Source organism: Maniola hyperantus, chromosome 1, assembly GCF_902806685.2.
Source record: "Maniola hyperantus chromosome 1, iAphHyp1.2, whole genome shotgun sequence".
In the NCBI taxonomy this organism is placed as follows: Eukaryota; Metazoa; Arthropoda; class Insecta; order Lepidoptera; family Nymphalidae; genus Maniola; species Maniola hyperantus.
Window position 1 is genome coordinate 2,123,016 of NC_048536.1, and position 16,634 is coordinate 2,139,649.

Genomic DNA, 16,634 nt, shown 5'->3' on the forward strand with positions numbered 1-16,634 from the left:
TCTTGCAAGAAAATAAACTCTAATGTGGTTTAGGAGTCCACAACTTGTTTAGTAACAACTAAGTAGGTACGCAAGTAGGTACTTAGAGCGATTACGTACTGCACTTCCTTCCGTCATCCGAGTTCTCTTCGTCTATCTCAGATGTGCCTCGGATTCAAATCGGACATAATATGATATAGATATGTCAAAGATGTCCACTGATTAGCTTTAGATTTGGATCAGAGATTGTATTAGTGCGTAAGCAATATCTGAGTTCGGTCCGAGTTTTTTACATCCGTATTTTCACGGACTCGGATCGGATGAGTGCGTAACCGCTGTATTGTGAAAATCCTATAGATTTTTGTTAACATTTGCTTGGTTTACCAATATTATTGTAATTTGTTCAGTACTATGTGCCATGAAAACACTATCCGTAACTTTCTAGATTGACATTTATAAACATACACAGGGTGAGATCTATAGAGCGCACTCTGACTTTGCTTAGACTTAAGACAGAGTTAAAACGCGACAGAGCTATATCTCTCGTATAAATCTGTCTCGTTTTAACTCAATCTTAAGTCTGAGTAAAGTCAAAGTGTGCTCTATAGATCTCAGCCTTAGACAGTTAGGTAGAGGGTATCTATATAACTATTGTACATAGGTACCTATAGGTACCAATTGTAAAACAAAACTGGAAAATTAATTCTTCCAAGTACCTCTAGGTATACGAAGCTGTGATAGCCTAGTCAGGACGTCCGCCTTCTAATCGGAGGTCGGGGGTTCGATCCCGGGCACGCTCCTCTAGACGGAGTTATGTGCGTTTAATTAATTAAATATCACTTGCTTTAACGGTGAAGGAAAACATCGTGAGGAAACCTCCATGCCTGAAAGTTCTCCATACTGTTTTCGAAGCGCGCCTTCAGTTCAGTTCGTTTTCTCCTTTACCACCTCTAGACTCTGAATTCAGTGGTCTCATAAGAAAAATGCATGAAACTAAGCAGGTTGATACCTAGTAGTTAACTGCCTATAGGATGTTTGCTTTATAGTTAAGCTATATAACAATTAGGGTCACACATCTACTAAATCTTTCAGCGTCTTCCACTTGTCGATAAGTGGCTTACTCATGGCCAGTATTATTAATTCAGGCCACGTAAGGTTGCCACTGACTTACCTACGTCGCATCGCCCGCACTATACGGACTTAATAAGTACATCAAGCGCCCCGAACGCATGGACAGGACATTGTAGTATTTCATCCCTCAGAGCGCCATACTTCTTGTCTTCACATCGTTCCATCCACGCGCCCATGGCGCTTAATATATCCAGTCCCACAGTGCCTATTGGAATTGTATGTGGAAGCAACTGGCTGATATTTCAGTTGCCCATAAGATGGTGAAGTGAATTGTTACATTGATAATATTGTACAGCCCGTCGGAAATATCTGTGCACCTCGTTGGAATGCGCTTCCCCGCAGCTAGCCCATTTTCGCCTATCCAGTACCCATAGAGTATATAAACACTAAGTTCTACCAGTACCGTTGCCAACGCAAGCATGACATCACTAAGCCAGGTTCACAGATATATCCGACAGGTTGTAACTTTTTATGGATTGGAAAGAGTAATTGCCGAGTCTCTTGTCAGTTCTTCTCCATAGAATCTGTTTTCGGAACCAGTAGCGTAGCGTAAGAGACACAGTCATAATTACAGCAGCCGGCAGGAAATATTGTACATCGCGGCCATTAGAAAGAAATAGCGGTTTCGTAGAGCGTTGTCTCTATCGTTGAGACCGACAAAACATCACATAACGTGCGGGTGTACAGTGCGTTCCCTTCCCAATTGCCATTTCGCGTACTATAGGTACTAGTTTAGTACAATTCATAGAACAACATATAAGTACCTACATAAAGCCTAATATCATGTGAGCTTAGCTTTTCAATATCTTACTCAGAGACGTAGACATAAAACACCTTGACACATGAGAGGCATTCCTACCTACTGTTTGCTACTTATGCACCATTTGACGTTTCAGCACAGAAAACTTAACGGTGCGGCAACGTAGATCAGCGATGACCATTATAATAATTGAAATGTTTAAAGAACTTTGGAATTCTGAGAACTAAGTATATGACCTCATATCACATTACCTAAGTACGAGTACATAAGGTATATGAAGCGGTAGGTATAATTACGGACTGTGACAAACCGATTCGTAGAAAAGTAATAAAGTACTGGTATTTAAACAATAATTATTCCGGATAATAATTATTGGTTTCAAATAAATAGGTCTACTACTAATACTAGGTAACTAACGTTAGACTTATCGCCCTGATGGGCATTATTTATTACCTAAATTAATATCTTCTACTAGCTGACACGCCCCGCCTTCGCTCGGGTGGAGTTTAGAAAATTGAGGGGGAGGTTGAATTAATTTTTTCTCTCCGTAAGAACCATCCTCGTACTTCAAGAAATACTATAAAAAAAGAATTAGCGAAATCGGTTCAGCGGTTCTCGAGATTTACGATGAGCAACACATTTAGTGAATCAATATTATCTATCTCTATATTGGACTGTGATATTATTAGGTACAAATTACGTAAAAAGTAGTCAAGTGTTAGTCGGATTCGCACACGAAAGTTTCCGTACCATCGTACCGAGCTGATAATGGTGCTAATTCTAGGGGCAATTAAATTTTAGAGTATTTGCCTCTTTTCTTATCAATGTAATAAGAAAAGGACGGACAAAACCAATTTAGTTTTATCGTGCAAAATGTCGAAAAAAATACCTGAGTACGGAACCCTCGGTGCGCGAGTCTGACTCGCACTTGGCCGGTATTGCTACACTTGGCTCTTATAAAAGTTTGCATTTTAAAGCTTAATATTTCGCAAACGGATCCTTGATTCGGATTTTAAATAAAATGTGGGTAGTACTGGTGATACTGGGTAGGGGGTAGGTAACTAATAAATTCAAAATCCATTGTAAATAAAAAGTTTTTAATTTATTGTTTTGCATTACAACTGGTGCTTGCTGAGATTCAGATATATTTTCTTCATAATATAGATATCTTAATAAATAACTAAGTACATAGGGGCATACATAGGGTGCAATTAGAACGCTAGCTAGAACGAAGACAGGTGGTAGTACTGATAAGGTCCCACGGACCCAAGGGACCCCAAGGATCACAAAAAACGCGTTTTTTTTTAATCCTGTATTTTTTAAATGTTTGCAATGTGTGGCAAATAAAACATCTGACTGACACTAGAGGTCAACGAACGGTGCATAGATGGGTACCGTAGGTGGGGCATTGACCCCGAGTTTTACACGCTGTACATTGCGGATTCGAAAAATATTAAATCACTAAAACTACAAGTATAAGGCCATAAGGCAAATGGTTATTGGTATTGGATTGTGTTCTAGAATAGAATATAATACATTTTAATTCAAGTAGACTTATTACAAGTGCTTTTGAATCGTTAACTAGTTTAATTTACCACTGGTTCGGAATGCCGTTCCTACCGAGAAGAACCAGCAAGAAACTCGGCGGTTGCTCTTTTCAAGTGATCAATTTACAATATTATTATACCGTTCTGTACAAGCAATTGCAGCCCCGTGCATTGCTGGAGCGAGTCAAATCCAAGCTTTCTTATCATTTACATAGTCTTCCACTGTATAATATGCTTTTTTAAGAGCATACTTTTAATAGATTTTTTAAACTTGTGTAAAGGCAAGTCTAAAATTGTTTGTGGGATTTTATTATAAAATGTTACACTCATTCCCACAAATAACTTTCCTAATTTCGCGAGGCGTAGCGTAGGAGTTGCAAGTTTATTACTGTTCCTAGTTTGTCTGTCGTGGAAATCACCTTTTTTTTTAGTTTTTAGTTTAGGTAGTATAATAATAGTGCTAGCGTTCTAATGAGTACACCCTGCGTTTAATAAATCATTTTTTAAGACTCGGACCTAACTTTTTTCTCTAAGCTGAGTTACAGTACGCGGCAGAAAATAATGTACATCGACCTTTAGAATGAGATTTCGGCTTTGTAGAGCGTTGTCTCTGTCACTCGTACACACGAGAGACAACGCTCTGCGAAACCGTTATCTCTTTCTATAGTTCGATGTGCAATATTTCATGCCGGGTACTGTACATTATAGGAGGCGAGTTCTAAGTATGTCTCCATCCATTACAATTGGGTTAGATAAGTACATTGTATCAATTCACTAGGTGTTAGTAACAAATAAAAATATCAGAACAATTTTTATAACAACAAGTTTAACTGAGTTTAACTGAAATTCTAACACACACAAAGCGCGACGGAAAGAAGAGCAACCGCCGAGTTTCTCGCAGGTTTTTCTCGGTAGGAAGGGTCTTCCAAACCAGCTTGACGATTCGAAAGCAATTTCTTTTTAAAGCTTACTTAGAATAAAAAAAAATTCTTCTAGTATTATTTTAAGAGGGCACTGTATTGAAGGCGTTTACATGTACGGCAGTGTATGATTTTTCAAAGTAAAAAAAAAATGTGAAAAACGTGCTTCATGCATTTTTAGGGTTCCGTACCTCAAAAGGAAAAACGGAACCCTTATAGGGTCACTTTGTTGTCTGTCGGTCTGTCAAGAAACCTACAGGGTACTTCCCGTTGACCTAGAATCATGAAATTTGGCAGGTAGGTAGGTCTTATAGCAGACATTAGGGGAAAAATCTGAAAACCGTGAATTTTTGGTTACATCACACAAATAAAATTAAATTGTGGTCATAAACTAAAAATTGGTATTTTCAATTTTCGAATTCAGATAACTATATCAAGTGGGGTATCATATGAAAGAGCTTCACATGTGCATTCTAAAACAGATTTTTATTTATTTTTATGCATCATAGTTTTTGAATTATCGTGCAAAATGTCGAAAAAATACGACTGTAGTACGGAACCCTCGTCGCGCGAGCCTGACTCGCACTTGGCCGGTTTTTTATATCATCTTAAATCGTACGCGCACATTCTATGTGGCGACCTGCCGTTTATATTCGTCGCGCGTTGTGTGTGTATAAGGCTTTATAATAGGCCATTATAATAGGCAGTCGGTACAAAAATTTAGAGCTGAAGATATTTGTTAGAGAACGTGTCCACAAAATTTCACTGAATTTTGATTGGTTAATATTCGAATGATAACCAAAATAGTCCGCGACAGGTCGAGATGGCAATCGGGGTATCCAGAGGGACGCCGCGCACACCCGCACGTCACCGCGCTCGCCCGCACCGGGTTAGCGCGGGGGCTGTGCGTGTATGCGGGGCGTCCCCACCCCGATTGCCTTCTCAACTCGGGTACTACACGTTTGTATGAAAAGCGCGTTAGGTTTACTGCTCTAGGGCTGAGATCTATAGAGCGCACTCTGACTTTGCTTAGACTTAAGACAGGGTTAAAACGAGACAGATGTATGTCTCTCACATAAATCTGTCTCGTTTTAACTCAATCTTAAGTCTGAGCAAAGTCAAAGTGCAGTCTATAGATCTCTATATAAGAGCCATTACGCACAGTCGACTAGTCGCCGGGCGACTAGTCGATCGTGCGTAATGGCTCTTAAGATGATGCGATTCGTGTTGCTCATCTCTCAAGCTTGTCATTCGGATTTTCTTTAAGGTGATTTGATAGACCCAGCCGCGAAAATTCAAATTTTAGTTAGTTTTTCGAAAATAGTAGACTAATCATACAACGAAGGCTTATGGTAATGAGTTTTGCGGGCATAACATTTGTGCATCTACATGTTTTTACATAAAACTTTGGTCAAAAATACTCATTTACTTCATATTTTTTCCTGAAAGATAATTTTCTGAATTTCCCCAGTTTTGCACAAATATGAAGTAAATGAGTATTTTTAACCAAAGGTTTATGTAAAAACATGTAGATGCATAAATGTTATGCGCGCAAAGCTCATTACCATAAGCCTTCGTTGTATGATTATCTATTATTTTCGAAAAACTAAAATTTGAATTTTCGGGGCTGGGTCTATCAATCAAATCACCTAGTGTTGATCCTGCCTGCCTGATTACATATAAATTATAACAAGAAAGAAAACAATAATATTTACGCAATATACAAATATGTATAAAAATTATGTACAGATACACAAACGTAAAAATATTAAAAACATGGAAGAACATCGTGCCCTATCGATCTAATAAATGCGTCCAAACAATATACAAATCAGTGAACACAAGCAATTTACTAATAAAATTGTGCTAATTCGGTTGTACACAGTCTCTAAACATCATTTCAACTCATCATCGATCAACTACTGAGCACCGTTATCCATTTTTAGGGTTCCGTACCTCAAAAGGAAAAACGGAACCATTATAGGATCACTTTGTTGTCTGTCTGTCGGTCTGTCAAGAAACCTACAGAGTACTTCCCGTTGACTTAGAATCATGAAATTTGGCAGGTAGGTAGGTCTTATACGTAGGTACAAAATTGTAAAATATTGGCGGGGGACAGGGGAAAATGCTTTGTGGTGATTGGTGTACTCAAAAGTCACGTAATCAAGCGTAGATAGAATAATAGGTAGATTTAAGTACTGTGTAACCGCGTATGAGATAGCGATAGCACGACGTAACGATGAATAACACGACAATTATTACCATTGTTTAGTAGTCAATATTTGTATTAACCGATCAACAATATTAATTGTATTAAACGTTTTTTTATGTGAAAACAAGTAAATAACTCATGAGAAATACAATTACGCCATGAATTCTCAAAGTTTGTTTTGCAACTTCTTGTATGTATTCATGAAAAAACCAGTTACACGATAAGGGACAAAAAATAGGTTAGCTGCGTCTCTGTTTATCACATTAGTAACTTTATCTGTGCTCTCTTTTTAGTGCGAATGAGAAAGCAAACGTTCCTGCATCTACCTTTATTACTCTATCTACGTAATCAAGACAATGTGCGGAATGAGGGTACCGAACGGGCGTGGGCCAAATTTTATGCTAAGCAAGTGCCTAAGGTTGGCGATCGGGGGTGTCCGGCTATTAGGCGTCTATAGGTAGTGATCTGTGTAATTTTGTCACGTCGATAATCCGATTGGTTGAGAGATTTACTGCCGTACCCAGAGTCGCTTAATCGTTACTTAAGTTTAGTTAAAACGAGACAGAGTTTAGTTGAGACGTTTTTACTCAATCTTAAGTAACGATTAGCGACTCTGAGTACGGCAGTTGGTCTTAGTTTAGACTTTAAGAGGTTTTGTACAACCGAACTAGCGCTAATACGTGTAACGACATAGCTCTAATATTAAACTTTTAACTACTACTATTAAAACATAGACGAATTCAGCATAGAAATAAATAGGCCAATACTAAGGTATATTTTAAAACTATGGGTCGGAAATACAAGGATATACGTCTGAAACTAATTATAATCAACTACCTAATGCCCGCGACTTCATCCGCGTGGATTTACGTTTTTGAAAACCCGTGGGAACTCTTCAATTTTCCGGTATAAAAAGTAGCCTATGTCCTTCCCCGGGATATAAGCTAACCCTGTACCAAATTTCATCAAAATCGGTTGAACGGTTATGCCGTGAAAAGCTAGCAGACAGACAGACAGACAGACACACTTTCGCATTTATAATATTAGTTAGCTGTAACTAGCTAATGCTCGCGACTTCATCCGCGTGGATTACATAAATTTCAAACTGTTATTCGATTTCATAATGCAAGAGATTACAGATGCCCGGCATATTATTTCCCGGTAATCTAAACACATAAAAGGCAAGGTGACTAACTGACTGACTGATCTTTCAACGCACAGCTACTGGACGGATCGGGCTGAAATTTGGCATGAATATATCTATTATGACGTAGGCGTCCGCTAGGAAAGGATTTTTGAAAATTCAACCCTAAGGGGTGGAATAGGGATTTGAAATTTGTATAGTCTACGCGGACGAAGTCGTGAGCATAAGCTAGTATTATATACGACCCATAATAAGATGTCTTTTAATAATTTAACCGCAAATATAATTAATTCACAATGACAAAACACTTGTTTGGTCTTTTCATAAGAGATTTCCCCAGGGCCACGGCTTTGACGTCGATCTTTGCTTTTTTGTGGGAAGGCATATTTTTGTTGACCATTTTAGCCAATACCAGAAAAGTGTCAGCCAATCAGAGATCGTTGCTATTTGCAATGGTCACACTATGACTAGTGATAGTTAAATAAAAAATATCAGAAAGCTCTCGGCACTTAATTTTTATCACTAAAACTAACAACTTTTGTTATACCACTTTTTTAACTCGATATTTTGTGAAATATCAAATACTATTCAATATTTTACATAGATACTCTCCTTGTAACTACTCTGTAACATTGGCAACGCCGCGCGAACCACACGCTTCGCTCTCTCTCTCTCTCTCTCACACACACGTTACAGGACGCTCTTGGTCTCAAGTCTCGTGTATTTGGATTCACAGTGTAATGAAACTTGACAATAAATGACATAATTTATTCAATTTATTCAATTTTTGGTATGAAATAAATTGTGTTGTTGTGTAAATATGAAAAGTCGTAAAACAAAAGTGGTTAGTTTTAACGATAACAATTACGTGCCGAGAGCTTTCTGATATTTTTTATTTAACCCTCTATATGAGAACTGACTTGTTATTTTTGATCTTAGATATGTCATCTATTATGTCAAAAGTACGATTTTAGTCCTTAATCTAAGGGTAAGCCGTACTTTTTTATTCCATTACAAGTTAGCCCCTGACTGATATCAAAATTAAGTTTAGAGAAAAACATCAGCTGCTCGATTGCGGTAGAATGTCAGCTACAATGTCACGATCGCAATCACCAACAATTGGTTGACGCTCGCCCACTATTGGCTACAATGCATTGTTGCAACAAAAATCGAGCCAACCACAACAATTGAGATTGTAATAATGATTGATGCAACTGAATCGACGTCAATGATCGCTGTTCGAATAAAGCCATGGCCCTAGGTTTATATAGTAAACCTACACAACTCAGTAACACCTTATATAAATAAATAACATAAAGATAATCACTATTATGTGTAACTTATAAAATAAATGGAATGTTTCGCTACCACATACAAATACTACATACAGTTACTATACAATATACTATGTTTTGGTCAAATAGAAATTTCAGCTCGACACATTCGCAATTTCAGTATCAGAATAATATTTCGCGCACCTCTTTAGTGCGTTTTATTGTACTACTAACGCCATCTATCGGAGTCTGTGAAGATTTTCAAACATTACGCATAAAAACACAGAGCAAATTGACTGTTTAGGCCATTGAAAATAGAACTGCAAATGCTGCAGACATGTTTTTGTCGACTTTCAATTCGAATTGAGTATTAATAATTGTAAAAATTTGTATACAAATAACAACTCTATTCAAATTAAATAGAGTCATTTTTTGAATGGCTACTGAAAAGCATTTGCGGCATTTTTAGTAGTCTGTTACTGGCCCTAACATTGATATGGATATAATGCATACATTTTGAGATCTCACTCGACATTTTAGCTCTATGTGTCAACTGTCATGTCAAATTTTAGTCGTTAATTTAAAGGTTAACCGTACTTTTGATATGACATAGAGCTAAAATGGCGTGAGAGAGTGAGATCTTAAAATTTACACACTATATAGTATAATAAGTACCGTAAATTGCCGCCATTTTAGTGACGTCAGACGAAGTTTCGAGCTGATGGTAAATTTTTATTTCGGCTGACGTCAAAATGATGTCATTACGATGTTAATGAGACATGGTTCAGCGCAATAGCAATTTGCGGGACTTATAATAGATACCATATGTGAAAGGCAGAAGTATGTCCATTGAATACAAAAACGTCAAAAAATAAAACTATATATATAGTATACATAATACTTGAATATTCATAAGTGAGTTGCATTTTTATAAGTTTTCAATACGAAAAGAAATTTCTATTCAACCAAAGTAAATTAAACTATATTACCTAGTAAATAAGATCTCATTTCGGTCGTATCTTCTCATAGAAATACACTTGGGCCACACTACTCGCTTCTCTAAGCAAAATTTTTCTTTTGACAAACTTAAAATGTTCTAATGCAAACTCGTATAATTCATTCTCCATTTTCCATACATTTGACTGTTGTATGGTCTCTATGGTTCGTTGTGAGGGGTTTATTTTCGAGCTGGTTTGTCTTAGATGGGACTTATTGCTGCTCAGGTAGTGCTCGGTAGCTCCTTTGAAGAAACGGGGTAAAACTTGCTCTAGCACAGAGATGAAGTCTAGCATTTCTTCAGTGACTCCCACTAGAAGGTAGTTGTTTACGAGGTTGTGTTTTGCTTGTTGTAACGCCCAGAGGCTGCCGGGTTTCCTGAAATTAAGGCATTAATTAATTAATTGTTTCTTCTGTACTAGTGTCTTTCCTGCATTTAAATGGTGCTGTCCATTGTTAGTGTAAACTAGCTTATGCCCGCAACTTCGTCCGCGTGGACTACACAAATTTCAAACCCCTATTTCACTTCCTTACGGGTTGAATTTTCAAAAATCCTTTCTTAGCGGACGCCTACGTCATAATAGCTATTTGCATGCCGAATTTCAGCCCGTTCCGTCCAGTAGTTTGAGCTGTGCGTTGATAATATAATAATATAATATATAATATTTATTTATTTATATATTTATAGATTATATATTATTATAGATAGATCAGTCAGTCAGTCACCTTTTCCTTTTATATATTTAGATGAATGATATTACAGTACGTACGCCGAAAATAATGTACAGTACGCGGCCGAAAGTGAAGCACATCGGCCTTTAGAATGACATTTAAGGTTTGTAGAGCGTTGTCTCTGTCACTCATACCCATATGACGTTTTGTCGGGCTCAACGACCGAGACCGATATCGATGTTCATCACTTCCTTTTATATATTTAGATTCTGTCCACGTGACGCAACATAACTAAGCTGTAATGGCGGGCGGATTCATGTTTTTTACGTTAGCTGTCAATCAATAGCACGTTACTTGTCATGTTTACTGCCTTTTCTACCAGTACCGAAAAAATTTAAATTACATTTTTAATTTAGCAAGTTATTTATTGTGATTTCCTGAATTTGTTTTATTTTTAATGAACTCTCTGTAAATTTCGCTTTTCACGTTAGAGGGTACAAGTGTACACCCAAAGTGGACTGTCTCCTTTGAAGCTCAATCGAGTCTTACCAGCACTCTGCAGCATGGCCGCAGAAGAATGGCACCTGCAACCACATGTTGTCTGGGTCACAGTCCGGCTGAGACTGCTCCACACACTCGTCAAATGTCTGCAAACCAAAGAAAAGACAGGTTTTTTTTAATTTATAGACGAAGCGCTGGAAGCTTAGAAAGGTGAAGGAGGAACCAGGTCAAAAAGTTCTTAGGCACACCAATCAATCTATCTGTAAACCATACTAATATAATAAATGGGAAAGTGTAGTCGCGGGCATCATCTAGTCTGTCAATAAGATACTTGGCAATTATAGTTCACTTAGGAAAAAAAAATATATTATTTTTTGACAATTAACCACATCGCTAAGTAACTTGTCAACAGATTACAAATAGGTTGATAATATAGGTAAACTAAATAATACACACAACACAAAATTAAAGATCAGAAGTGGGATTCGGATACATTATAAATTATGATACAATCTGTGCAAATATACATATTATACTTTTACATACACATTATTTATTGCAATCGATTTAACAGATGTTTTTAATGTGTTTTTGATGTTTCAAAAACACATTAAAAACATTTGATAAAACTAGGAAATCCTTTTATATACCTAATTTAAATTTTACTAATTTAAATTAGGCCTTGACTATGTAGGTACTGAATGTGAAACTCAAAAGTATTTCAATGCTTTTTTAGGGTTCCGTACCTCAAATTGAAAAAAGGAACCCTTATAGGATCACTTCGTGGTCTGTCTGTCTGTCTGTCTGTCTGTCTATCCATCTGTCGTGTCTGTCAAGAAAACGTACAGGGTACTTCTAATTGACCTAGAATCTTGAAATTTAGCAGGTAGGTAGCTCTTTTAGCACAAATAAAGAAAAAATCCGAAAATCGTGAATTTGTGGTTACATCAATAAAAAAAATTGAAATGACGTAAATTAGTAAAAACATACCCGAGCACGGAACCCTCGGTGCGCAAGTCTGTATCGCACTTGACCAGTTTTCTTAAAAGTTACTGACTGTAACTAGATAATAGGTATTCAAAAACTTACCATTTTGTCGCCATGTTTCTTTCTCACAAGGTGCGGTCGAAAGTTATCGCCGTGTCGTAAAAAGTAATAGTACGATACAAGTCTATCTAAAGGTTTCCTTATGAGGTTAATGAAAATAGGCTTCGATGTAGTACCTAATCTGTAAAAAAAACATGCTTTATGACGACCTTCCTGGTGCAGTTGTAAGCGCTGTGGTCTTATTAGTGGGAGGTCTCAGGCTCGATGCCTGGCAGGGATTTGGAACTTTATAATTTCTAAATTTCTAGTCTGGTCTGGTTTTCTAGGGAGGCTACGGCCGTGGCTAGTTACCACCCTTAAATAAATCAAATAAAGGTAAATAGGTAAATTGTATATTGTATGACATCACATTTTTCTCATACAATGTATTTATAAACAACTGTGTCAGTATGATTAAAACAAATTAATATGTTATGTAAGTCACATACATTTATGGTATTGCTTAACATTCTGCATTCCTTATAGTACTCTTGTAACTTCTGTGTTTTTATTAAGAAACTGTATTGCAATTATTATATACTAGCTGATGCCCGCGACTTCGTTCGCGTGGATTTAGGTTTTTAAAATCCCGTGGGAACTCTTTGATTTTCCGGGATAAAAATTAGCCTATGGTCACTCTCCAGGTCTTTATTATATTTATGCATGCAAAAAATCACGTCAATCCGTGGCACCGTTGCGACCTGATTGAAGGACAAACCAACAAACCAATAAACCAACAAACCAACAAACAAACACACTTTCACATTTATAATAAGGGTACTGACTAGATTATGACCGCGACTTCATCCGCGTGGACTATACAAATTCCTCTTAGGGGTTGAATTTTCAAAAATCCTTTCTTAGCGGATGCCTACATCATAATAGCTATCTGCATGCCAAATTTCAGCTCAATCCGGCCAGTAGTTTGAGCTGTGTGTTGATAGATCAGTCCGTCAGTCAGTCAGTCACCTTTTTCTTTTATATATTTAGATGTTACACTCAAAGACCGAAAACGCTCATTGAGCGTAAAACTACTCACAAAGCGTTCTTCACTCCACTCTTTTAACATTTAATAAAAACATTCTAGGACTATGACAGAAAAGACTATGTGCTCAGACTTCGTTCTGGTTTAGTGTTTACAGAAGCGACTGTCATAATCATGTCATAAGCGATGTCATAGTGTCATTTCTCATTGAAAGAGCTGCATTGTAATACGGGCCTTTGAAAGTACTAAATCTTGACGAAATTTGGTACAGAGATAGTTTGTATCCCGGGGAAGGATATAGGCTACTTTCTATCCCGGAAAATTAAAGAGTTCCCACGGGATTTCAAAAACCTAAATTCACGCGGACGAAGTCGCGGGCATAATCTAGTTAAAAATAAACACACAAAACTAAACCAGCCAACGCAATAAAAACTACCACTTGAGTGTATTTATAGACTTACCTATCGAAATTAAGGAATGCCATATGGCCATGGTACAGTGCTGGCTTCACCTCCTGCCATCTGGTCACGTTTTGAGCAAACTTGTACTGATTATTTAGGGACATCACATGCATGTTCGCAGTTATGTTGATATGGAGAACCTTAAAGTGATTCTTCTTGCACAAATCGTAGGCGACACCTACAAAACTTGTTGACCCAGTCTTGGGTACTCTGTTGTAAATAACTACTAGGTCATCGTCATCTTTCTGTAGGTCTTTTGTGAAGAATTGCCGGGAGCTTGAGTGTGACTGCGCTACTCTCAACTCTAAAACAAAAAAATAAACAATTTAATTACAAACCTTTGAAAATTCATAAGCATTATTTACACTATTTAAGTAGCTAAAATTGCTTACCATCCATACTGATATTATAAATGCGAAAGTATGTCTGTCTGCTAGCTTTTCACAGCCAGCAACAGCAACAGCTAAACCGATTTTGATGAAATTTGGTACAGAGTCAGCTTACATGCCGGGGACAGACATACGTTACTTTTTATCCTGGAAAAAAAAAGGGTCCCTATGCGATCTTTAAAGGCCCATCCATTTAACTCATTTGTATGAAATTTGGTACAGAGGTAACTTGAGTCCCGGAAATTGACATAGGCAACTTTTTATTCTGGAAATGCAAAGAGTTCCCACAGGATTTTTAAGAACCTAAACTCATGTGGATGAAGTTGTGGGATCATCTATTTGATAATAATCTGTATATATAAAATTCAAAGTCCTGACTGACTGACATATATATATCAACGCACAGCCTAAACCGCTGGTCTTAGAAACATGAAATTTTGAGGGTGTGTTCTTTGTAAAGAGTAGGTATTTACTAAGAAAGGATTTTTCGAAATTTTACCCCTAAGTGGGTTAGATAGGGGATGAAAGTTTGTACGAAAGTACGTAATTTTTCAAGTTATTTGCATGAAAATTGGTATTTGGGTTTTCGGTCACAAATGAATACGTGTTCCAGGATTTTCGGAAATTCAACCCCCACCTCTATTTTCTAAATTCCACCCGAGCGAAGCCGGGGCGGGTCAGCTAGTAATGCTACAAAAAGAAAGTGTCCAGTCTGTTTGTTACCTTTTTACAACTAGGCTGTTGAACCAATTGTGATGAAATAGAGAAAGACTGCAATTTTTTCCTTGGAAATAATGTCTTAGAAATATGAGAAAATAAAAATTCTACTTTACAAAATATGCAAATGCATGTTTTTTTTTGAGTCTTTTAAGAAGTTCTGCTTAACTGATCTTGATGAATATTGGAACAGAGATTTTGGTTACTGGAGCTAGACATAAACTACACTTCAATATGGTTAAAATACATGAGTCTTAGAAGAAAAAGTATAGATTTGGATTGGCTTTAGTACGGTATCATATTAATTAAATAATCTGCAGCATTTTCTAAGCATCTTTCACAAAGAATGGGCAAGAATCTATGTGACTGCGCTAATATGTGCACTATGAGTCTATGAAGAAAAATATATATCTAATAGCCAGCGATTTCTCTTACGACATTATAGCGATGTTTTCACGTCAAATACCAACCCAATTTGCGGTAACTGTCCTCCATACGTGCTATTTCTGACTGGAAATATAGAACAACGGTCACAATCACACAGAGGCTGGATAAAACCCATAGTCTGTGCACGTTCAACATGTTACACTTTATACACGTTACAAACGGAAACGCAGCCCTACGCTACACTTATATTGGTACTGAGATAATTTAAATACGAGCACATTATAATAAACAATCCCACTACTTGGGACACCCACACAGCACACTAGAAAATATTATTTTCTAATGAAATCACAAAGTCGATCACCATAAAAACATAATATGTCAATTGTCACTGACATTTGTCAACGTCAAATTCACACACGACTCTTATAGTGATGCAAGTAATAGGCAAAAATATCGAAAGCTCTGAAGCTGTTGAGTGTAAAGCAATAATATTATTATAAGTCCTGCAAATTGCTAATGCGCGTGGCTGTCATTTTAGTGAAGTGAGCACTAGACTGAAGTTTCGAGCAACCAGTATATTTTTATTTCGGCTGACGTCAATCTAAAATTATTGACATTAATTTGACGAATTTCAACATTTTGTCAATAGGTACCACAAACTTCAAAAAGATATTACAGTGCGACAAGGCTATCTTGGCGCGTGGCGAAAATCAGAACTGCCGTCAAGTGTCCCCTTTGTTCTTATTTGAATTGTTTAAGCCTATGTTCTCCAACAGCGCCCTCCTGTCAATGTCATTTAAGTGGCAAGAGAGCCTTTTTGGACTGTAGGAGGCCTACGGATATTCCAGTACTCTGTAGTGAGCATAGTCAAATCATGAGAAAGTTATTAGTTCTAGACAGATTTCGAATGTTACTTTTCATGTATAGTATAGATATTTTAATAATGAATTCAAAAATTAAGCCTCTTTTCAGACGATTTCTGTAGAAAAATAATTTATATATAATAAAATTATGTATAATATTTTAATAATATTATTTTATAGACATATAATATCGATAAAAATATAGTACCTCACTAATATAATGACATTGACATTTAACACTCGATAGCTACGTTTAGTTTTTGCATTCGACCGTAGCATTCGACGAATGTTACATTTAATAAGAAGATGAACGTCCTAAAAAAACAATAAATTATTGTAATCATAAATATGTAGTAAATAAGTATACTTAATTAATAAGATTTCAAATATTAATTGCTTGAATCTTGTATACGCACGATGTCGCCGCAACTCTGTTCGTATAACTATAGACACGGCAACTTTCGTAATATAAAATATAAATTACAGATTCTAACGGTCGGGGCCGACCGTGCGCACGCGTAATGGCTCTAAGGAAATTTAAAAAATCTATTAGGTAGCTAGTTAGGTAAGTAGATATTTGTCAGTAAGACCAGCCACCACATGCTCT

The 16,634-nt window shown here is 36.9% G+C and overlaps 1 protein-coding gene across 1 annotated transcript; it reads right to left on the reverse strand.

The window, feature by feature from the left end:
• Window positions 1-5,809: 5,809 nt before the first annotated feature.
• Window positions 5,810-15,509, reverse strand: Hs2st (Heparan sulfate 2-O-sulfotransferase). The gene is made up of 5 exons (XM_034968535.2): window positions 15,245-15,509; window positions 13,669-13,972; window positions 12,226-12,364; window positions 11,185-11,282; window positions 5,810-10,341 (listed from the first exon to the last, which is right to left on the reverse strand). The coding sequence occupies exons 1-5, from the start codon at window positions 15,354-15,356 to the stop codon at window positions 9,972-9,974; spliced, it is 1,023 nt and encodes a 340-aa protein (XP_034824426.1). The 5' UTR covers window positions 15,357-15,509; the 3' UTR covers window positions 5,810-9,971.
• Between the last annotated feature and the right edge of the window lie 1,125 nt (window positions 15,510-16,634).

What these genes read in the sequence shown, in the direction of transcription:
- Hs2st (XM_034968535.2), bottom strand. Translation starts at nt 15,356, where the DNA reads ATGTTGAACGTGCACAGACTATGGGTTTTATCCAGCCTCTGTGTGATT. An exon ending in GGACAGTTACCGCAAATTGG is followed by an intron (nt 13,973 to 15,244) that starts GTTGGTATTTGA and finishes TTTTTGTTTTAG; the next exon opens with AGTTGAGAGTAGCGCAGTCA. An exon ending in GCATTCCTTAATTTCGATAG is followed by an intron (nt 12,365 to 13,668) that starts GTAAGTCTATAA and finishes TTTTTTTTACAG; the next exon opens with ATTAGGTACTACATCGAAGC.